Source organism: Colias eurytheme, chromosome 1 (assembly GCF_061535395.1).
Source record: "Colias eurytheme isolate Ceu_HAF_F1 chromosome 1, ilColEury1 Martin Lab GWU primary, whole genome shotgun sequence".
Classification (NCBI taxonomy): Eukaryota; Metazoa; Arthropoda; class Insecta; order Lepidoptera; family Pieridae; genus Colias; species Colias eurytheme.
The window spans coordinates 3,244,656-3,269,576 of NC_142980.1; the positions used below are offsets into that span (position 1 = coordinate 3,244,656).

Genomic DNA, 24,921 nt, shown 5'->3' on the forward strand with positions numbered 1-24,921 from the left:
AATCTACCTTCTATCATCACTCGGGATGAACGTTATTATAAGTAATTATAATTAATAAAGGAGAATGGTGGTATCGGTAAAATTTTTGTTGTGCCACGTATTCGTGATATCGTTATGTTTGTATTTATAATGATCATATGTATCACTATTAAATTTTAATTATACCGAATAAATAGAAATAAAAGTAAAAGATTTTGTTTTGAAAGATATATCTATCTCTCTCTTGCAATATTGCTTGCAGTGTTGCTACTCTCGTAAATTGATAATACTTACTACAATATACAAGAACAATAATTACGACGCAATTATTTTCAACTAGCGGTGCGCCCCGGCTTCGCCCGTGGTACATATTTATGTTTTCTCTACATAAGAACCATCCTGGTACTTCAAGGAATATAATAAAAAAAGAATTATCGAAATCGGTCCACCCGTTCTCGAGTTATGCGCTTACCAACACATTTTGCGATTCATTTTTATATATAAGAGATTAAAACGGTAAAATATAATGGCATCTAACAAAGAAAATGAGACTAAATTCATACTTAAATCGAAAATCCCATTCATTAGCCTTGGATCCATTGACGGGAATTTCTAAGAAGATAGTAATAAAACAAAATTCGGAAAATGAAAGGCGTCCATTAAACACTCTGCATGCCCAGGCATCAAATGTACCAAACCAAGATATTATAAAGAGAGATGCTTGTGTGTGTGCAATAAAGTATTATCTATCTATCTATCTTTATTTGCGGATTTTTAAATAATTGCTTATTAAAAAGATGTGTAATGCAAATAGTAACAGTATCTCAATAGAATAAATACGTCTTGACAAATCGACAGTAAAATCAACACCAAGGTGGGTATTTTTAAATCACACTGACAATCAGAAGCGTCCATAATAGTCATTTAATGTCATATAATAGTTTCAATTTGCAAAATTGCCACCCTTCGAAAAAATTGAATTGAATTAGTTTCTATTTGAAATGAATGTTATTTATTTCGAAATAATGTTTATAACGATTTACTTTTCACAACATATTTTGTCTTGTAAATTATAAAAATAATATAAAAAGAAACTTGGGTTAATTTATAAATCAAGAACGACATAAGGTTTGTTCTTTCTTTGTTGTATTGTAAAAAAAATTATATGCTCAAATTGAATATAAGTAGAAGGGTTTTTACAGTAAAATAAAACAGCAATAAGAAAATAAATAATAATTTAATCATAAACATATCACAATATCTAATCTAATCTAATATATCTAATATATTCTCTTCTAATATATATATTATAAAGGCGAAAGTTTGTAAGGATGTATGGATGTATGGATGTTTGTTACTCTTTCACGTAAATACTACTGAACCGATTACAATGAAATTTAGCACACATATAGAGGGTAACTTGGATTAACACATAGGATAGTTTTTATCCCGGAAATCCCACGGGAACGGGAACTATGCGGGTTTTCCTTTGCAAACGCGGGCGAAGCCGCGGGCGGAAATCTAGTCTTCTATATAATTTACTTTACTAAACTGTGTACTTTTTCAATATCAAATGCTTCTGGTTATACAAAACAATCTCAACCTCAGCAAATCCTAAAAAGTCTTAACATTTGGCTTGTGAATTATTCATACAAGTACATCCGACTATACCTACACCTAACGAAACTAATCTATGAACGCACATGCATTTACAATAAACAATTAGTTTACAACAAAACTATTGATGACTATGTAGCTCTTCTACATATGAAGTTATGTAGTAGCTTTTATGTTAAGCTAATTCAAGGCTCTTCACTAGAAACTGAACGAGGATCAGCGATTTTTGCAGTAATCAGTAGGTATAAGATTGTCCAAAGTATCAATGACGTAGAAAATGCTCCAAGGATGCTCCACAGCAAAGAGACGAGGGCTTTCTCTGCAAACAGTGGAAGGTTCTTTAAAGATTCCAATGTGTTGCTAGCTGTAAAATAAGTTAAAGTCTTAATGTTAAAGTTAATTAATCTTAATATACTTAATTAGAACCTTTTTATATAGCTCTGTAATCTGTCCGAGTTGTAATAAAAAATAAAAACAATAGAAAACAAATTGACAGACTCTTAATAGTTGGAGTTGTATTGGTAACGTTAAATAGTTACGAATTAAGGTTTTATTAGATTCAAGCATTGATGCATTCAGCATCTTTTCTGAAATTATTTTATATCAAAAAGATGCTCCACAGACCGCAGTGCATCCAGCAGTTGAGTTAAAAAATATGTCAGATAATTCTATAGTTCTATAAAAAAGAATAGCGTATAAATATACTTTGGATCGAAAATAACCTGAGTATAGTACCTATATCTCAAAGATAATTAAATATTGATTAACGCGAAACAATTGTTGGACAGTAATTAAGTGTTGACAATAATTATTAATAAATTTTCCCTTTTTTCTATCAATAAGATAAAAGTTTATTCAAAACAAAAATAAGAATTTTTCGTTAAATATACGTACCTAACTATAGTAAAAAATACACCTGTGATATACCTACATAATCTATTTAGTTAGTTACTCCCAAAACACTTCACTTGCAAATTGACGTAGTTAACATTATTAATTTTCTCAAAAAACAAATTTAACCTCAAAGTAAAATATTAAATAATGTTATTAATTCCAGAACAATACAAACGAATAATGATACTATGTGCGGATGGTCTTTAACTTTACCGCTACAAAAATGTATAAACTATCACACTTCTTAAATTGGTTGCATAGTCAATTTCAGTTTCGACTTTCGATGTGCCGTGTTTATAGGCGCGCACACATATAAAATATGCGTAGACACGCAGAGCACACATATAAAAACTTAGACACGGATAGTTTGTGTCTTTGTCGTCCCGTGGGCCGTGACCACAGGCAGTGACGTACTGAGTCCCGTGGCGGCGTTAGTGCAGCGCATGTTATAAGAAATTAGTTAATAATGTCACCAAAATACCGATTGATGGATCTGAAATATATTTAATAAAATATAATGACACTTATTTTTCCACACATTATTTCAAGTTATCATAAGTTATATCTTACTGACAATTAAGCTAGACAGAAATTCAGAAGTTGTGAAACTGGTACAAATGGCTTTCAAGGTAATGTTAAATCACATTGTTACAATACAATTAATATTTTTCACCAACCTTAGCCAGAGAAGGAACAGACCTTGTAAGTTGTAACGGTACCGGTAGATGCGTAGAAAGACGGTAATGATACTTGTAATACTTGTAATGTAATGTATACTTGGCTTTGAACCCCTGCCTGCAGTGGAACAAAACCAAGATCTCCATTTCTATTCCCTAAAGAAGGTATAGTATTCTGGTCTAATGCACCAAATCTGTTTATCTGGACAAAAAAAAATTCGATAAACATATACTAAATAAATATCAAAAGAAAATAAAGTTTTGTATATGCTACAGTCCTTAACCTTATTGACCGGTAAAATGGTAAAATTAGTCAATAAGGTTATTGACTAGTTAAGGGTTTTGACTGTAACATATACACTACATATTATAATATTAATGTATAAATGTCTTTATAGATCATTAAAAAAATAGTGCTACATAAAAAATGAGTACTCATTACTACTTATTGTTAATTCTACCTTTTCTGTTGTTGAAGTTTGCGAGAAATGTCTTTCTTAATAACCCAAAGAACTCTTTGAATCATCTGTAAATTAGCTTGTTAGCTGTTAGAAGCGTCAAATGATATCCAACAATAGTAAACATTATTGTATACGCTATAAGGTATCTATCTGATATTGAAATCGAGTCTTTTGATCTCAAGTAGCTTACCATAATGATATGTTTAATATCTATAATCCCGATGAAATTGATGCTTAATTAGCAGTGTATGTTTATAAGTCGTATATCGACTCTTTTATTCATTAAAACGATATTTTCAAAAGCATTGAATCTTTTATCTTTTAAGCCCACGTCATATCTGCTTGTAATTAAGGCAATATTGCAGTGCTTGTAAGCGTAAAAACGCTTTTTGGCAGTACAAAGTTAAAATACGTAAAATAAAATGTATTTTCAACGTGAATGTGGGTGGATTGATTCAATGTCGTTCGATTCAGGCAGATGCAAGTAATCACTGCGTTACCATGGCAACTAAAGCCTTTAATTACGCGCCGAAATCACGTCGAAACACATTCGAAACATAACATTTGTTTGTCATTTGAATTCGTAATAAAAATGTTTACTCTTTTCAATCTTGACGAACGTTCTTAAAATTTATTAGCATAAAATAGTTAAGTAATGTCTATGCAATCTCATTCTAACTCTCTACTGCACACCAATTTTTTGCGAGGGTCGTATAACCTAGGTCGATAAAGTTCACATATCTAAACGGCCAAAAAAATTCGCTAGAATGTAAAAAAATGCCGAGGCACAAGGTTGGTAGATATTCCAGACTGGAGGAGTAAAAATGAATGGACAGAGGAGTCTGTAAATTTGCTTTGGGCTTGCTCGTTTGGTTGATTAAATGCATCTCGCTTTGACGCGCGTTTCTTTGACATTGTGTGATCCCTTTGTTGACAAACATTCTCCTACGGTATCTATACTTCTATACTTAATATTAAAAATGCGAAAGTAACTCTGTCTGTCTGTCTGTTACTCAATCACGCCTAAACTACTGAACCAATTTGCATGAAATTTGGTATGGAGATATTTTGATACCCGAGAAAGGACATAGCCTACCTTATATTGCGAAATATGTACCACGGGAGAAGCCGGGGCGGACCACTAGTTATCAATATTTTTCGTACCTACGCCTTTGAAATATTAGACATTGTTGTTAATTTTAATTATGTGCAATTTTAGGTACTTGATGATCATTGTGTTTTCAGGTGTATATTGTATGATTATTTTATTTTTTAAGTGTATTATCCTGTAATGTCATGTTCAATATCAAAGCGAAATAAGTATGTTGTGATATTACCTACTGAATAAATAAAAATGTTGAAGTGAAGTCTAAGAATAAATACCTACTTGTTACATCTTCAAGATTTTACGTAAATTGGTTCAGATATTTTCATTAGATAGAAAAATTTTTTACCGTTTGGATACTATTGTCATTTAGTGATCTAATATTATAGCACACTAGATTTCCGCCCGCGGCTTCGCCCGCGTTTGCAAATCAAAACCCGCATAGTTCCCGTTCCCGTGGGATTTCCGGGATAAAAACTATCCTATGTGTTAATCCAAGTTACCCTCTATATGTGTGCTAAATTTCATTGTAATCGGTTCAGTAGTTTTTACGTGAAAGAGTAACAAACATCCATACATCCATACATCCATACATCCATACATCCATACATCCATACAAACTTTCGCCTTTATAATAGTATATTAAGATTATAGTTCTGTCTCACGTGTTCCGACTAAATGTATTTAATAAACTGATTGCGTCTCCCAAATATCATTGATTTTAATTGTATCAAGGACATATTGATTTGTTAGTGCAGTTATTAGATTGATACGAATCAAAACCTTTGATTAGCCTTGGTATTCTGGTAATATTATAAAGAACTAGATTTCCGCCCGCGGCTTCGCCCGCGTTTTCAAAGAAAAACTCGCATAGTTCCCGTTCCCGTGGGATTTCCGGGATAAAACCTATCCTATGTGTTAATCCAAGTTACCCTCTATATGTGTGCTAAATTTCATTGTAATCGGTTCAGTAGTTTTTACGTGAAAGAGTAACAAACATCCATACATCCATACATCCATACATCCAAACAAACTTTCGCCTTTATAATAGTATTAAGATTAAGATTATATGAATACACATAGTTTAATTTTTCTTGCAGAAGTAATTTAACCTTTGTATTATCATTATAAAAAATGAATGTGTATACATTCAAGAATCTAGTACAAATAAGAAGAAAGAAAATTAATATGTTTTAACAAACACAAAACTCCTTTTACGGATAATAATATGAAAGCAGCTTATTGTCCAGTTACGCGACAAAAGTTACGCTAAAGCTTCGTTTGAAGCTAGTTACAAGGTAAATAGAACTAGAAAAGTGAAGTATTTTGTTTATTCATTTTAGACGGGGAAAATTCTAGTATAATCTCGTTTCACCTTTTTCGCTGTGAGCCTTTGTTCCTCATACATTTATAGTTGCCTCTCAGTGATTATGCGCGAAATTATGTCATTGTTCAAAATTGTACATGCACGGCCTGACGTCACCAGATAATAGTCTTATTGTGTATATTGTTGCTACGGTACTCACGAATATAATATGCTAAACGGATCATTTGATTCACTTTGGGAGTATAATTATGTAATTAAAAACAGGCGCCGCCAAGAAAAAGGTCTTGCGCCTGATTTTTGGTAAATTCCGTCTCATTGGCTATGAAAGAGTTCAGGGAGCGATCAATTTTAAATCAAGAGTAAATAAAAAACAATCCTCTTTTTGATATACAGAGTGTTCGAAATTCGAATATTATAACAATAATCTACAACTATTGGAGTGCATATTACCACAATATTACTGACAAAGAAAAATACACTTAAGTTTAAGGAATAATTGAAACAATGTTCTTAATTTTATCAAAGGGCGTATGACCACGGACAAAAGCCACATAATACATCACGTGGAACGTTTTCAAAAAGCTCGTATTTCCCGCTAAGAGATCATCGCAACAGTCCAAGACGTCAGTTTAATTATAACTTTTAATTGAAACTGGTGCCGGGAATGGGCAGGTTCCTGTAATTTACAACTAAAATTACAGTCCAGCCGGGAATCTAGTTCCGGAGTGGGGATTCCGTGACAGAGACGTTGTAGGGGGTAACACAGTATTACCCGACCGTGTGAAGAAAGTTATGCTTTTAGGTGTATACAGGGTGTCCCACTATTGGTATACTAAGCGCGAAGGGACTTGTAGTTTTGCATACACTGATCACGTAAAAAATACTTAAAAACAAAATTACATCAAAAATTTTTTGCTAAATTTTTCCTGAAAATCTATGTTTTCTTCTCTAGCTTCGCGCAGCCGGCATATACCGCTCCTCTAATGTGAGCATTTTGTCTATGAAAAAATAATCTTAAACGATAGCTCACGTGCTGGTGGCAAAGTTGGGTGGGTTGCTTGTTATGGGTGTACACATAGAGTTTTAAGAATTCATCTTTTTGAAAAAAAAATGCGTCTGGAATTTTTTAATTATTTTTTACGTACTCAGCGTATTCAAAACTATAACCTCCTTTGAGTTTAGTATACCAACAGTGGGACACCCTGTATAATATGGTACGTTTGGATTTTAACTGAAGATAATAAGGAATAATTTTAATTATATGTTACATAAACGCATAGCTCATTGAGGGGGAAGATAGGTCTTAATAATTGTTTTCTTTTAAAACCGTTTCTTAAAAAGTTCCTAAAAGCTTAGTTACCTTAAAGCTTTGTGTAAACTTTGAGATAACTGTCTCTTTGTTGTTTACTCAGTCAAGCCATTGAATCGTTCAACAGACGCATTCTGAAATACTGGAGAGCGATCAGCCATCGATAGAATATGAACACATATGAATGCTAACTGTGACGTAGCTCAAGCCACTCGTTTAGCGACCAGCTTTGAGATACTCATATTACCTTCTATTTTATTATTCCTGTTCCACGTACGTTCAATGTTCATACGAACCACTTGTGTATGTGATTTTGTGAAATATAAGATACTTTAAATATTTAAGCCTGTACTTCATTTTATAATATCGCGTCTTGTGGTTAACAGATAGAACAAAGAACAGAATTACGTGACTTACTAATATATTTCATGAAAAATATTTCAACTGTTCTGTTTCACCATACTTTTTCCACGTTTACACATTAAGGCTATAAAATTACATAATTACCTTATTCACCGCGCTATGTACTTAAAAATATGCTTTTTATTCGGTGACTAAACAAATAACCACAACACCTAAAAGCCTTTAAAACGTCCCGTGATACGGAGACTGGTAAAAGTTTAAATACTTACTTAATTAGAAATGTTATTCGAAGCAGGGCGTAGGTGACACACTGAGTATAATTACAGACTTGTTAGCACTTAGCTCCCGTTTAGGGTAGCCAGGTTTCTAAAATATACATAGATGATCCTTTTCCAAATCTTCTATATGCACGTTGAGAGGAACTTCTTTAGGCGCGTTGAGAGTAAAATTTCAGGTCGCGTCATGGTTCTACCGTCATGTTATGAGTAAGGCGTCGATTTTGGTATCTTTGAGTTTTGCTACAGAAGTTTCACTTCTGACACGTGTGCTCGGCTCTTTTTTATAAAAACGTGTGTGCATACAAAGTACACATATATCAGAAGTGAAACGTCTTAACTATGCTACGTTCGCCTTTTCTTACTCTCCCTCAATCGGTTTCAACCGTTCTCTCCATCTTCTTCGGTTCAAAAGTTTGAACGGTTATATGGAAATTTTATTCTCGATTCACAGAAATGCACTTGAACTACTAATCTACTTTCTAAACGAAATATTATGGAATGCCAATTATGTGACCGCCTCCTCGGTACAGTGGTTGACGCGTGAGCGTAACACCAAGGGGTCCTGGGTTCGATTCCCGGTGGAGACGAAGAAAAAAAAATGTCTCGGTCTGGTAGGACACAGAAGGCTGATCACCTACATTGTCCCTAAAGAAAATCGATCAGTGAAACAGATGTATAATGCATCTGCCTTTTACCCCACTAGGGGACATGGGACTTCACTTCACTTAATTATGTCCTGAAGAAGATATCTAAGTATTATAGCGACCTATCAAGCAAAACCCTTGGACGAAGTTGTATAGAGACATATTGTAAGAAACTTATAAAAAACAAATTGGCAAAACGGTACCTGCCTGCTCGTTCATAAATAGAGTATTTAAAACATAAAACGCTTATAAGCATAAAACAAAACAAAATTAAACTAGCGAATCCGATGCTGCGCGGTAAAATTTCCAAAACTGGTCACCCTAGCTCACACTGACAAAGTTTTGTACTGCAGTTGATCCCACATAAAGCCTAATCTGACCCAATTTAATTGAAGCGGTTATAAATTAACACGCTACAATAATTTATTTCAACTAATATTATAAATGCGAAAGTGTGTTTGTATGTTTGTCTATCTTTTACGAGGCAACGGAACGATTCTATCATAATTATGTGTTTTGTGGATGGATATATGTAGTAGCTTCTTTTTACCGGGGTTTCAATGATTTTTATTTTATTGATTTAAATCCGCCGCGGAACATAAGCTAGTTGTATAATGTGACTATCTGAATTATGTTAAAATAAGATGATTAGTTTCAATGCGTTTAGTGTGAATTGAATGATTGAGTTAAAGTGCAGTTAAAGTCTGTAGTGGCGAGGACCTCGGACTTTAAATCAATAAGGGCTCGAGACTATAGGCGAGCATGCAGGATATAAATTGATTTTTTAATTCATCTACTATAACATAACATCACCACTGCTCGAAAGGGTGAAGGAAAACATCGTGAAGAAACCGACATGTCAAAGAATCGAAAGTTCGTTGACATGTGACATCTGCCCAACCGCACTCGGCCAGCGTGGTGGATTATGACCTCTAACCCTAGGAGGCTCGTATCCCAGCAGTGGGAACATTATATAAGGACTGATGATGATGATGATGATTATGAGTGTGAATTGAACGGCTTCGAAGTTTCAGTTAATAAACCTGAATTGTTAGGTAATTAAGAGTTACGGTTCTTTAATCCTTATTAAGAAGGTTAAATCGATTAGTTAATAACGTTGCGCTCGTCTCTAGTTAATGAATTCACTAAAAACAAAAGAAAAAGTTAAATTTTAAATGTTGTAAACAATACCCACTTTATATTATTATTTACTATTATTTTATATTATCTGTTATGCAATAATATAAGTATTCCGTGTTTGTGACAGAACTGAATACAAAATGAGTATTTTAGAAACAGAAACTGTATAAATAAGATCCCTAAATCCCAACAGTAATAAATAGGATATAGACTTAAGAAAAAAGGAAATTACAAATCAAAACCCATAAATAGAACGTTGAATCGTTTTGATTCAGTCACAACCAATCAAAGTAACTTTGTTTTCAACATCTGCATCTTCATCTCTCAATGCAATTTTGTTCATTTCAAAACCTTATAGCGTTTAAATATTATTTGCTCCAACTTGGACAATACAATTGGGTTTGTTTGTTTATTTTGAGTGAAATGTGAAAAAGTGTTTTAGATAAATCTTCTTTTGTTGTTTTAATTAACTATATTTAATAGACCGGGAGATACTGACACAAAATTTCGAGTCATTTGTAACAGAATGGTTCGGCGAAAAAAAAAATTTGCAGATTTTCGGCGGTATGGCGACCATTTGGAATCGTCCGAAAAGTATGGCATGGCGATTTTCGTAAATGGCTGCACGACGATGGTTATCTGTGCAAAAGTTAGCCTGGTACAAATGGTTGAATTGTTTTTTTTAAATCAACACATTAGCGTCGGTATGGCGGGCTGTAAGTCACACCGGAAAAGTATGTCATGACACTACCGCCTATTTCTTTTTTATGGGCTATCGGTAAATTCTAAAATTTTTGTGTTACAAATCGTTTGACTTCGCTATTTTTCCAACGAGTTCGACTAACGCCCACGCGACTAATCCGCCGGTACCAGCGTTCACACCATCGTTTTTCTTTTTGTCATTGCGTACTAAGACCCCTGTAGAACCGCCATCCTGTTACAAATGACTCGAAATTTTGTGTCAGTATCTCCCGGTCTATAAACATTAACACACAAATATCATCTTCATAATACTCATAAATGGTCTGTAAATGCCTCCAAAATTACGTATAATTAATTATTATCTATGATAAAGTTTACAAGTTATACTAGTAAACATTCTTATACATATGGAAATTTCTGAGTATGGAGTTTATATTGGTCTTGATTGATCTAATTAAATTATGTTTCAAGAATAATACTGAAAATAACCTTGAAGTATAATAACAAAACTGTATAAAGTAAGTGTACAATTATGCTTTATAATTTGTGATATTTATTCTTAAACCAAACAACTATTTCAATGCGCTTTCAAATTATTTTCAAACGTAAATTTTGGCGTAGGTATTCTGGATTTCTATTTAAATTTACTTTTAACCATATTATCATCTAAAGGCTGCCTGGTATTCATTATTATCTGCTTTTGTTGAATAAATTTAACAAAACTCCTTTTTTAACTATTGACAGATGTAGAAAGAAATTAAACCAACAAGTTTTAGTTGCCTATTTAGTAAGATCGACTGTTTAAACTTTATGGCCGCTGTACACAGGTAGAGTAAACGGTAGAGTAAAGCGGTAGAGTACCTACTAACTATGTACTTACTATACTAATGTAGATTCCATTGGTAGAGTGGAGTACTAAAATTTGGTAGAGTAGAGTGGCTAGCAGACAATTACTCTACTAAAACTGGTAATTAATTAATTAATTAATTATTAATTATTATTTACTGAGAACTGGTAGAGTAATATGCTGGTTAATTCTATCTACCGTTTACTCTACGTGTACAGCACTCAATAAGAAAAATAATGTTAATTTTGTTTGTGCAACAATTATCACTATGGAATATGATTGCGTTTAAACGATTTAGCACCTTCATTGGTTATTTAATAGTATGTACTTTTCTGTTGTTTGAACATCGCACTAAATTAACGATGTCTTATGTGTTTGCTGACCTTACGCGTTATCCGATGTAGCGTGATTGAGGAGTCCACAGACATGAGGAGTCATATTTGTTTAAATACACTAAAAAAGATACCATTGGTTTTCCAGAGGCAAATGGTAACTGTACCTTGCATGTAAATAATTTTTTATGTTTCAGTAAATTTCACACGTTTACTTTCACATTACATAGGTACTTATCTTCACTATATAGTCTAAAACCAATTTGCTTTTTCTATCCCTATATTTTAGAATGTATGCTTAAATCTTTAAAACTACGCAACGGTTTTTTTAATAGATAGAGTGATTCTCGAGGAAGGTTTTAGTGTATAATTTACTAGCTGTGCCCTGCGGTTTTACCCGCAGTGCTCCGCTCCTGCCTGTGTGCTTTACTCGATAAATGGGCTATCTACTACCTAAAGAATTTTTTAAATAGGACCAATAGGTCAGGTCAGGAATTATTGTTCCTGAGACAGCACGTCAAAAAAAGCCTTACAATATTAGTATAAGATTAAGGTTCAGACAAAGTGGTCAAAGCCGCTTGCGGAAAGCTAGTTATTACTAAGAGATGGTGAATTTTTTCCTATATTATATATTCTTCTATACTACGGTCTATAGTACTATATTATCTGTGCTATGGTATTCCCCGATACAAAAATGATGGATAGTTGGAAGCATTTTCGTATAACCATTAACCACAGTATAATTGATACAGACCATGTCGGTGTCACGTCAAATTAAATTCAGAAGGGCGAGCTCTGAAAGGGTGTCGTACACACGCTTTAGAGAGCTAATTTACAAATACTCATACTAAATACTATTGATTAATAATTGGTGAATATTGCCATTCGTATAAATATATGTATTAAAAAACATATTATGTAATTGATTTTTTTTTATGAAAATAATAAATTTAGATAACTGTTTAGAGCTTTTTTATGTAAGTTACTACAGTGAAACTCACGGCTTCTCTAGAATGGACAGAATGGTACACCAACCTGCGTAAAAAGCCTGTGTTAATTCACAGTATAATCGATCTCTGTACCAATTTTCATACAGATACCATGAGCTGTTTTGTGTGTTTTGTGTGAAAGAGTAACAAACATTCACACATTATTACCAACTTTCGCACTTATAATATTAGTAGAAATATTTATTTATCTGTTACTTTATTACAAGTAGAAGATGTCCGATATAATCCACGTGGCTCCATTGGTCAAGGCTGTATCTAATTATTATTCAGGACATAGCAACACAGTCTGGGTGACATGTTTGGTTACATAGATTGTATAACGTATGAATATGAAATCAAATTTAAATTCTATTCAATTATGTATCCTTGTATTAATGTATAATTATTATTAATTACTTGATGGACATATATTTACTTATACATACATGTAATTAGGCAACACGTATCATTAATTATTACGTCAAACAAGAATATTTTTTTAATGGTAACACCAAACTCTTTTTTTAAGGTTCCGTACCCAAAAAGTAAAACGGGACACTATTACTAAGCCTCAGCTGTCTGTCTGTCTCCAGGCTGTATCTCATAAACCGTGATAGCTAGAAAGCTGAAATTTTCACAAATGATGTTATTTCCGTTGCCGCTAAAACTAACAACAAATACTAAAAATTAAAAAAATATATATTAAGGGGGGTTCTCATCGTACGGACCCTTCGTGCGCGAGTCCGACTCGCTCTAGGCCGGTTTTTTCTTTTTTTTAGAACGTGTATGATGCATCACTGTGTTGTGCATCAATTTTTCCAAAACATCGCGGCTGAATGGAATCTAAACCAGTTCCTTTTAGCGTCCACCCGTCATGTTTAGGCGTCACGTCTAACGGAGATGAAAAATCAACTATGAAAAATTGAACGTGTTTTTTGGAATTTCAATTGTTCTTGTATATTGTTTATTTATTTACACTTCATAGCGTACGGAGTTAGCTTAGTATAAAAATTGGTACAAAATATTTTGTGTACAATTGGCGGTCGTAAGGCTCTACGCCATTTTTTATTTTAATTAATAACATATTATATTATGTGTTCATTTGTAGCTTTCAAATATTTACTCATGGTATTTTGTTGGAATTGTTTCTGTGGTTGAAATTTCGCAAATTACTATTTGTCAAATTGACACATCAAATACGTAAAACATTTATTTAGACTTTAGAGCATTCAACAAAATATCCTATATATAATTTGCGATGTAATTTGTAAATTAAAGTTATGAGAATAACTCGTAATGTACACCTTAGTATGGATAAGCCCTACTATTAGAAACAAATAACACGCAATGTTGGTTTAGAAATTTAATTTTTATTAATTTAAAAACCATATTTCAGCTATCAATCATAAACACGAACAACAATGAACCTTTCAGAGTGCGCCGAACATCTTGTAAGATTTTCAATAACCAATATCGTTTATATTTTTGTATGTTTTCGAGAAAACCTCATTCCCAAGAGCTATCATTTAAGCCTTAAGGCAACAGTGACAGTACAATGCATTTCCCGGTATTAGAGTCAGCTTATAAGAGAATATATTTCAAACAAGCGACCGACGAGGAAAAATAATTTTCTCTGTTTACCACGCCAGTGTAAACATGCCTCAAATATTGTACGATCGCCGATTTTATTGTGCCATTCGCAAGAACAATTGAGTTAGTGTGCACTCAGGTTTATTAACAAGACCACACGACGTTAAATAACCAGCTAGGTGGCCGAGCTTTCAGAAATATTTTGAATTAGAAATTCTACAAGAACTATATTGCAATAACAACCCATTTTTGACGAATTAGGCCATTTTTCATTGCTGATACGTTTGACTTTGCAATTGTAAAATTTTTTGTTTCTTGGCAGTTTTGAGTTTTTATAAATATGTATCTTTATACAACGGGAACATATTTTAATAAAGAAATAAGTTATTTAAAATTATATGTAGAGTCATTAAAACAAAAGATACATTGATGAAAAACTTTGCCGCGTTTATCTCTTAGTAAATTAATGATAATTATAATCGTCGGCATCACAATTGTTATGAAGTTAACGCACAGGGCTAAGCAATCAGCCAGAAGTCAGTCAGTAAGTCAAATTAGGGCAAAAGGTTATAGATAAGTAGAGTATTCATACATTCATCACAAGTATATTATATATATTATAAGCTTGAATCACTATTTCTGTTAATGTGAAGATTACAGTTTCAAAATTATTTCTATAAAATTTTTAAATTTTGAAGTAAAACTTCTGCGCGTTGAGAAAGGTGACGATTTTGGTATCTTTGAATATTCCCAAAGAAGTTTCACTTCTGACACGTGTGCTCGATTTTTTTAGTAATATTGTACAAATAATAGAGCTGCTCATATTATTAAAATTTTCTTCATAATTTGTTATGAAAACTATAAAAATATATTTTCTTTAAGTTATATAAAATATTGAGCGCTGTATTATTATTAGGTAGTAATAATGGAAAGTTAAGCTTTTATAAAAGGAGTTAAAATCCTTCGTTTCAGTTCCCTTTATTATGACGAATCCAACGACATTTCTGAAGCTAAAATTCACTAAGCCGTTAACGATTAAGAACTTGCTTAAGATATATAAATAAATATTCTCGAAAAAACAGCCCTTGCAATCGAAAAAAAAAGTAAAGCAAGTATGAATTATTCATTTACATACATACATATTCATTTTTATTCTTATCTTAATGTTAGTGCTAAGTGTCAATTATTGTAAACATTGAAATAAATATGTAATGTAATTATGAGATTAAATTGTGAGCCAAACGTGCGCATTTTTTAGAAACTTTTTCCTTTCCGACACTCATGTTTACTTGGAAGAAAAAACTACGTAGCGATAAGGAGGCTGTCATTTCATAAACTCTTTGAACTTTGTTCTCGTGAAAATATGTGAAAAGCAATAACGAGATAATAAAAATACTTCCTTATACGTTTAATAAGATTCGGTATATAGGTTCAATATCAATATTACAGCAAAACAAATATTACCTATCCAATATATATCCAATAATCATTTATTGGAAAAAAACTATTTCTATGAAAACCAATTTTTAATTAATTTTAAATCTATTTCATTGAAATCAAATAAATAAATGAATTAAAATGTTTTAAAATACATATTCAAATCCCGCGTATCTTAAAAGTTAAAACAGTAGCGAACAAAAATTAATAAGCATTAGTAATAGATAACAATTAGTATTCGAGTGCTATCGGTTGTTGTACTCTAAATATAGGATGTACATGTAGTGTGCTGTGTGAGATAAAATGCTGTCATTGTTGCGCTCAGTCCAACCCGTAGCGACGCGGAGCCGCGAGGCGCTCGCAGGCCGCAGCATCATTCGCGCGCTAGCTTCCGAACGAGACGGTACCCTCCGCCCTCACTATGGGGCCCCCGAGTATCCTAAAGTACCTTCTCCTGTTCAACGCCTTCCTCCTCTCCCACGCGATTTGTCCGCTGCGCTGTGTGTGCGATCGCAACGCGGTCCGCTGCCTGAACCAAGATCTGCAAGCTGTGCCCAAGACGCCGCCCGAAGCCCACACGCTGTAAGTAAACTTTTTCAAAGTTTTATTGGCGCGTTTATTTTAGTCCGGCCCGAGCTGCGTGCAAAGCGAAATATTCCTCTTGGTTTGCCTGTGTTGCCCTGCGAAAACCGGTTTGTATTTATTTTATGCTCTGGAGCGGCTGGTGGCATCGAGTCTGCAATTATTTAAGTTTTATAATTATGCAAGATAATTTTCCTATTGGAATTGGGTTGTGTTTTGCAAGATAACTAGCTGCGGTATTTATTTTTGCGTGATATTGTGTACAATAACATACAATTTAGTTTGTCGGAAAATTTTGCAACTTGTTCCAAAGTTATAATAGTTGTAGGTACAATAATATTTTGTTAAAACTTCTAGAATTAACGTTGTCGAATTATTAATTTATAGGATACAATTTTTTTTTATCAGTCAGTTTATCGCAAAGTTTTGTAAACACATTAATTACACGTACAATATAATTATTAATATACTTAATATGATATTTAAAATATTTATTTTGATGCAAAATTCTAAGATTTTTAATCAATTAATAGATAGCGAAATTTCAAATATGAATATCAATTATTATACGATACATTAATGTTTAAATAGCTTATATTGAAAATTTTTTGCGAAAAATTGCGAAAATGGGGTTTTCACTATTTATGGAAATCATTGGTATAGCTTTAAAAAATAATTAAAAATGTCTTAAAATGCATTACCTACCTATTATTCTTTGACATTCGCATTTACCTAAGTATACAAACCAAGCTTATATTTTATGTGTCCATATAAAACTAGACTTTACAATTTTTATTGAAATGTGTTCATAAATTGTCAAAAACAATTGTACCTACAGGTACCTACATTAATTCTAATAACTTTAAAAACTTAAAAATCAAAATTATACAAATTTTGTAATACCAACAATAAAAAATTTAAGACTAATAAAATACACACACACAAGAAACATGAAATAATAATAATTAAAACATACATTAGTAACAATTACAGTAATTAATAAAGATGTCCGATTAAAAATTACATAAGAAATTTGTTTATCGTGGTCCGCGACAGTAAAAACATAAAAGGACCGAACGATAACTTCCAGCTTTTAACAAGAAAAAGCGAAATAATCTTATCAAATAATCCTCTGAGTTTTATTGTAAATAAAAAATTGTAACAATCCCTAACTAACAAACAGCCAATGTAAAACTTAACTTGAGCAATATAGTTCTATAACTTTAACAAGCTGACCTTCTATATTGACCTAAATAATATTATATTATCCCTGTAACATGAGTCCCTGTATCCCTGTATCTTTACTCATAATATTAAAGCTGTAGAGTTCGTTTGTTTTTAACGCTCTCATTAATCTAAATTATTTGAAAAATTATTTCGGTGTTAGATAGACCATTTATCGAGGAACGCTATATTTATATAGGCTTTATAATATCATCACGCTAAGACCAACAGGAGCGGAGCACTGCGGGTAAAACCGTGGAGCACAACTAGTTATAATAATATGTAACATACAAAAATAATAGTACAAAAAACGTAGTCAGAAATCACGAAAACGTCAGCAAATCACAAAATATATCCATTGTAATAGCCGCGTTTTATCCGGGCCATATTTACGAAATCTACAGATTGTTATTTGAAACAAATATAATCTTCCAATTTACATTGTAGTATGCACTCGCGTCTTAGTTCATGATGTGTTTATTTTACCCCATTTCGCTCATATTCCACGATCTCAAAGCCAAATTTAATTATAACAGACTAAACTTTCGCAATTATAACATAAGTGCATTTGGTAATTCATAGAGTAATAAAGAAAATGTTTTAGAATTTAGATAATTATCACTACATAGTTTAAAATAAAGTCGCTTTCTCTGTCCCTATTTCTTTTTGTATGCTTAAATGTTTAAAACTACGCAACGGATTTTGATGCGGTTTTTTTAAATAGATAGAGTGATTTAAGAGGAAGGTTTTAGTATATAATTTATTAGGTTTTAGACAAAGCGGACGAAGCCGCGGGCGGTAAGCTATATTATAATATAGAAAGTTAATGTATTGGTAAGCAGAATCATATAAATTGCTAATCAAAAACATACAAAATCTTCAAAAAAAGGTCACATTTACGAATATTATGTACTTAGCTTTTTATTGTAAGTAAATCTTTTTTCGAAGTAATAGAAATAAGCTTTGAACATTTTCAAGAGTAAATATCTTTTTAAACGTTTTTCTGGTATTCTAAGATCAAAGGTCTAATCCATTCGTCCGATAAGAAAAATAATGTTTGTTTATATTTTTTTATTCCAAAATAGAGTTCGTATTTAACACTAGCTTTCCGCCCGCGGCTTCGCCCACGTTGTCTGAAATTACGTTAGTAAATTTTAAAAGTACTACAACCTTAATTTAGAATAAGTCGATCTATTAAAAAAAACTGTATCAAAATCAGTAGACGGAGGCGTAGGAAGCGAGTTTGTTTTATATTATGCATTTATTAAACCCATATTGAATAAAATCTATAAAAAATAACATTTGTGATCAATAATAATCTTTTTTATACTTCCTATAATTATAGTTCCTATCATTTTATAAAAAAAATCAGTATTAAAGAACCTTAATAAATAAAAGATTAATCTCACGACACCTTCCGAAGTAAATCTCATTAAGCCGTTTAAACTACAGAGCGTGCTAGAAACAAGAACAATAAGTTTATGAACGCAATTTAAACATTTAAATAATGTAAAGACGGTTTAAAGGAAGACTTTAAATTTTTGAATAATCTTAATAACATCAATGCATATTATGCATTTTATTTGCAACTTTTTCGTGTTTTCTCTCAATAAGAACCTTCAAAATTAGCTGAATAGGTCGAGCCGTTCTCGACTTTTACGATTAGCAACACATTTGGCGATTCATTTTTTCTTATATATAGAAGATTACTTACCTACGCCCATTTACAAATTAACTTTAAAATAGTACCTCATAACATAACCTCCGTCTATATGACGAACTCTAATTTAATTGCATATATTGTATTAAGTGATACGGCTCTCTGTACCTACATCTGTAGATTGCGTCAATAAACAGACTGCACAGTCAGCCGTGTATATAGCTTGCAGTTTATATGGGAAAAATAAACAGAAGAAGCCATTTTGCCAATCGTGCGAGGTAAAATCAAATAGTATTTTCTGTATAAAAACGTATTCTCACACCCTTTTCTTAAAAATCGTCTTAATTATTCACTGTTGGAAGACACTCTTTTGTCAGCAAAAAGTGTGAAAAAACGCAGCATTCTTACCCTCTATATGTATACTTTGGAAATCGATTTAATTAATTAATTTTCTTGCTCCTTTTTATGTAAAAATTGTAAGGATACAAATAGAAAATTGATACTAGATTACGGTAAAAGTATCATTGTGCAATTTAACATTGTCTGCCTTTGGGCGGAATACAAATCGGAAGAGTTTAAATGGCCAGAGCCTAAGGCAACTCAGTTGTAATGCAGTATCTCTGCGTTGTTTACATCTTTTAAAACTGTACAAGACTTCCAGTTAAATCGATGCTAAGTTTCACGGATGACTACAGTAATCGGTAATCACATAATTGTGGTACTTTATATAGGTCAGAACTCTAGATACGTTGAAGCTCAGAAATATCTGAACATAGATAATTGATGAGAAGAAATAGATTTTACCAAGTAATAAATACCGGAAGTAAAACGTCTATCTATACTAGCATATAATACTAGCTTTCCGCCCGCGGCTTCGCCCGCGTTTTCAAAGAAAACCCGTTCCCGTAGGATTTCCGGGATAAAACCTATCCTACGTCCTTTCTCGGGTATCAAACTATCTCTATACCAAATTTCGTGCAAATTGGTTCAGTAGTTAAGGCGTGATTGAGTAACAGACAGACAGACAGAGTTACTTTCGCATTTATAATATTAGCACAGACTAATAATAATATACTACGTATACAAATATTAGTATGGAATGCGAAAGTAACTCTGTCTGTCTGTCTGTTACTCAATAACGCCTTAACTACTGAACCAACTTGCATGAAATTTGGTATAGAGATATTTTGATACCCGAGAAAGGACATAGGATAGGTTTTATCCCGGAAATCCTACGGGAGCGGGTTTTTCTTTGAAAACGCGGGCGAAGCCGCGGGCGGAAAGCTAGTATTTAATAAATGGAGAAATGTTTTTTGACGTGACAACGTCTTATAATTCGATAGAGCTGGCTGCACGCACGAAAAACATGACTCATGCGGCGTTACCTCGCTCTGAGTCGTTTCATGTAAGGCTAGAAGTGCAAGCGAGAGCGCGGAACGAGCGACAAAGAAGCACAATCAGACGTTGTCACGTTCAACTATCGTCAGTAAACCGACTTTATAGACAACCAATTTTTTTCTAATATAATTTCTAATATAATATTCACACAATATTCATATATCAAACGCAAATATTCCTAAAAAAAGAGGTTACATCGCTTCGCAACAATTTTTTTCATAAAAACTGAAATACATTCATCCAACATTACAAATATTTCGTTGTTGACCTATCGATTTACAAAACCATTTTTTTTTCATTCTAATCGGCGGATACTGCGTGGACCGCAATCGAATTTTAACCTTTTTTATTTGATTCGAATTTCCATACATAAATTCAGTATTCTTTTTCAAAATAGCTCTGTTCATATTATGTTGAAATGTAGATCAGCGAAAAATACGTATATATATACACTACAAATTGAAAACCTTGCCGTCCATCGTAGTTTTGGGACGTCAGTTAAAAATAAAAACAAAGAACGAACGGAACACTAATCGGAACGTAATCAATAAATGCAAATCTTCAAAAATGTATGAAGGAAGGTTTTATTAATACAAAGTATACTATCTATACTTTTTTTTTTAATATTGACTGTACTTAATAGAGTTAATTTTAAGTGTGTAACAATTCAAGTTATTTGAAGATTTTGGTATCTTTAAGAAAAAAAAGACGTGTGACACTCGGGGACTGCCGCGGTAAAGCTATTGCATGCTATGCCTTTAAGCCACACCTCCGTGCCCGTCGGAGTGGGGAGCGTGAGGTTTTTCGTTACGCAATTTCTGGATTCGGTCCACGCGCTCAAGGCTCGCGATAGAAGCTATGCAATAGCTTAAAAAATTATTTGTAAGAAAATGAAACGTTTGCAAAATGCCATACGTTAAAAGCATTGTACTAGTTACGTGGCATCAAATAAAGTTTGAGTCATAATTAATTTTACAAACTATTAATAGGCCGCCGTCCGCCGATCTCATTATTGTATCGTGAAAATTTTATGTCTGTTGGTATTAAAATAGCCATTATAATAATATAAATTAATAATTAATTAATTAATTATTATTATAATAATATAATATTATGCTACGTGATGATAAGGGGTAAATGATAGGGGGTAAAACTTTTATTGTTTTCAAAATTTGAAAATCGCTATAATCTTTAAAATTGTATTATTCTCAAGGTACAAGTAATTATTTTTAATGAATAAAAAGTCAATCAAAATTGAGAGCTTTTGATAAAATATAAATGATATAATGTTTTAAATTTTAAAGCATTGCAAAAGTCGACGGATAAGACAAGTTGTCTTAATACTCTTTTCTAATTTTTAACCTGATAAATCTTATAAATTTTGATTAACACTAATACATACCTAATTGGGTTTTAAATGATTTTAACATATTTATTATATGTACTAAAATAAATATTCACTTGTATCGATTTGAATTTAAAGTCGATATTGTAGCGACATTAATGTCTTTGTTAACTTGCGATGGACATCGATCGACGTAGTCAAGGGCAGTGCATCGGCTATGTTAGATTATGGTATAAGAATAACCGTCCGAACATATTGAAATAACTTCTAAAAATAATATTTGAAATTGGTTTGTACTGAACTTAAATAAAAATAAAATTAATATGCTTTTCGTACCTAAAGACTGAAAAATAATATTGTTTGTTGTATAATAGGTACATATAACAAATTGTCAAAAGTAAAGTTCACGAGAATTATTAGGAAACATTGGCACTAACTAATATTTCGAACGCAGACATAAAACAAGACAAGTAATTTATATACCTGAAGATATCTCATATTAGTAATAAAAAAATAAAAGGTGCGGACACTCGTCTCCTTCTACGAAAAAGGATTATAACACTTGAAATTAATTGGTTACGCCCAAAATTATGCCAAAGACAGACAACCATCTCTAAAGAGTAAAAATAATTACTAAGCATAAAAAAGTAGTCAAAGATAGCAATCGGAATTCACAGCCATCGTTCTATTCATGTAAACTATAATTCGTTATATTTTAATATTATTTGCTTTACATTTTCGTGTAAAGGCAAACGCCAGAGAGCGTTCGAAAGGGTAAAATTAATAAATTACTTTTCAATCTGCAAGCTGAAGCTAGCTCGCCCTTTCAGATTTGATCTGAAAAGAAAATTACATGTTTGTGGTAACGTAATATTTTACGATAAAAATATATAAGCGTCAGTGTTAGCTTAGTAGATTTATGTTCATATATAAAAATGTAGTTAAAAGCCAATTAAATAGAGTCATACGCATTTTAACGCTATAAAATGATTAAAATAAAAATCTGTCCTAATTATACAAGACGTCACCACTTTTTTCATTCATTTTATTTCCACCGTTGTTTTAAATTTACAAGAAAATAAATCAATATTATAATCATGTCTTTTGTTGTGCAAAGAGAGTGAACGATAAAGCTCTAATAATTAAAAAGCTATAAGCCTGATCACTAATCTTATTCCAGCAGTAGGTAAACGTTATTGAAAACGAGTATTTAGCCTTTACCTTTTCAGCCTTTGACACGTCTGCTCTGAATAATCGCGAAAGTTGTTAATTATTCATTGAAATTATATCTTCGAATATCAGATCATAATATAATCGCCTAATTAATGCATAAATCCAAAACGTTTAGTTGTAATCTTTAATCTCCCTCTAAATTCCCACTAATTGCTATAAGTCTATAGGATTACATGAGCGCTAGAGTTGTCACTGATTAGAATTGAACTCAATAAAGCAAAGCTTACATGACGACTACACGAGACGCGGCATCTAAGGCTATGCCAATTTGGATTGGCTTGGCGCAATGCTTTAAGCGCGCTCTTGACGAAGGATTCATCTTAAGCTAACTATTTATTATAGACTACCTACGTGTAATATTATATCAATACTTACTTTAATTTTAATTATAAGAAGGTATGGGAATACGAGAGTAGATTTTTGCATCAAGAATGCAAAAGCCTGTTAGATTTGGTTGCGAATGATTTCCAAATTAAATTAAATTAAGAAGAAAAAATATCAGATGTTATGGTTTTTTCAGCATCTTGTTAATAAAGTTCTTCGTCGTGTTAAAATTTCAATTGAACGTTGTTCCAGATGATACTTAGTTAGCTATAGAATTGTTTTACCGATTTGCAAATAGAACATGAAGGCAGGTTATACGTAAAATATTCCCGCATTCGTTAAGTCAGATTAAATTTGATTATGCTCATTAATATTGCTTCATAGCTAAAACTACATGTATACTATATTCTAAGCTTTTATGTTGGCTATGTTAAGCATTGTTAATTATTAATAGAATATACGAGAGTCCGCTTTGTCCTGCTTTAGACAATAAAAGTAATTTATAGAGATGCAACGAATAGTTGTTTGGCCGGATACCGGATACCGGATGTTCGGCCTGACCACCAGCCGAATGTTCGGTATCCGGCCGCCGAATATTCGGCTGGCGGCATTTTGAGTTTCGTAGGTGAGTGTCGCGCACCGGCACGGCGCGGGCGGCGTGCCGGTTGACTTGTTTCGTAGTGAACGTACGCGCGGTCACAGTTCTTGGTAGAGACACTTTTATCGTGTCAGTCAGCACGAAACAATTTCGTTATAAAAAAAATTTCGTTAAAAATAATAAAAAGCTTCAATTACAACTGTGTCTTTATTTAGATTCTATTTATAAAATCTACCAAGTTTACTATCCGGTATCCGGCCTGATAGTACCTTACCATCCGGTATCCGGCCGGATAGTAAAAAAGGGCCGGATAAGCCGGATACCGGATAGGAACCGAATATTCGGTGCATCTCTAGTAATTTACTTAATAATAATTCTACACGACGTCCACCACACGAGGCTGTATGTGACACATTATTATATTCACATTTTAAAGGAGCGCATAATTTAGCATAAAATTGGAATTTCATATTTTACACTTTAGCGCGATAATATTCGGGAAAAATGCGTGAATTTTCGTCGCTTATATTGTCGCGCCACTCCTGTTTGGGAATTTGATTATTTTAAACGGAATTATTTTGCATTTAACACGTTTACAGGTTATTTAGCGTCGCCGTGATATTATAAGGTATTTTGTTTCGAATACCAAGATAGAATTCATTATACACTTGATCTACATCACATAACACAGACATGAAGTTTCAATCTTGAAGACGGATCACCGTGTAAGAAAAGGGATCCTTGAAACCAGTCTGAACGGAAAACTTTACATTCAAACTTTCCCACATCTCTTTTTGACAAATGCGTTTCAATTTTATTGAACTCTCTTCAAAAATAATGACCCACTTTTGATTAGTTAACGCTAC

The 24,921-nt window shown here is 32.6% G+C and overlaps 1 protein-coding gene across 1 annotated transcript in view; it reads left to right on the forward strand.

Moving 5' to 3' along the window:
• The first annotated feature begins 16,067 nt into the window (after positions 1-16,067).
• Pxn (Peroxidasin) overlaps positions 16,068-24,921 on the forward strand; it is a 58,434-nt gene continuing 49,580 nt past the window's right edge. The window contains exon 1 of the mRNA XM_090120593.1: positions 16,068-16,273. Coding sequence (XP_089976719.1) covers positions 16,113-16,273 — 161 coding nt within the window. The 5' untranslated portion in view covers positions 16,068-16,112. The remainder of the gene's footprint in view (positions 16,274-24,921) is intronic.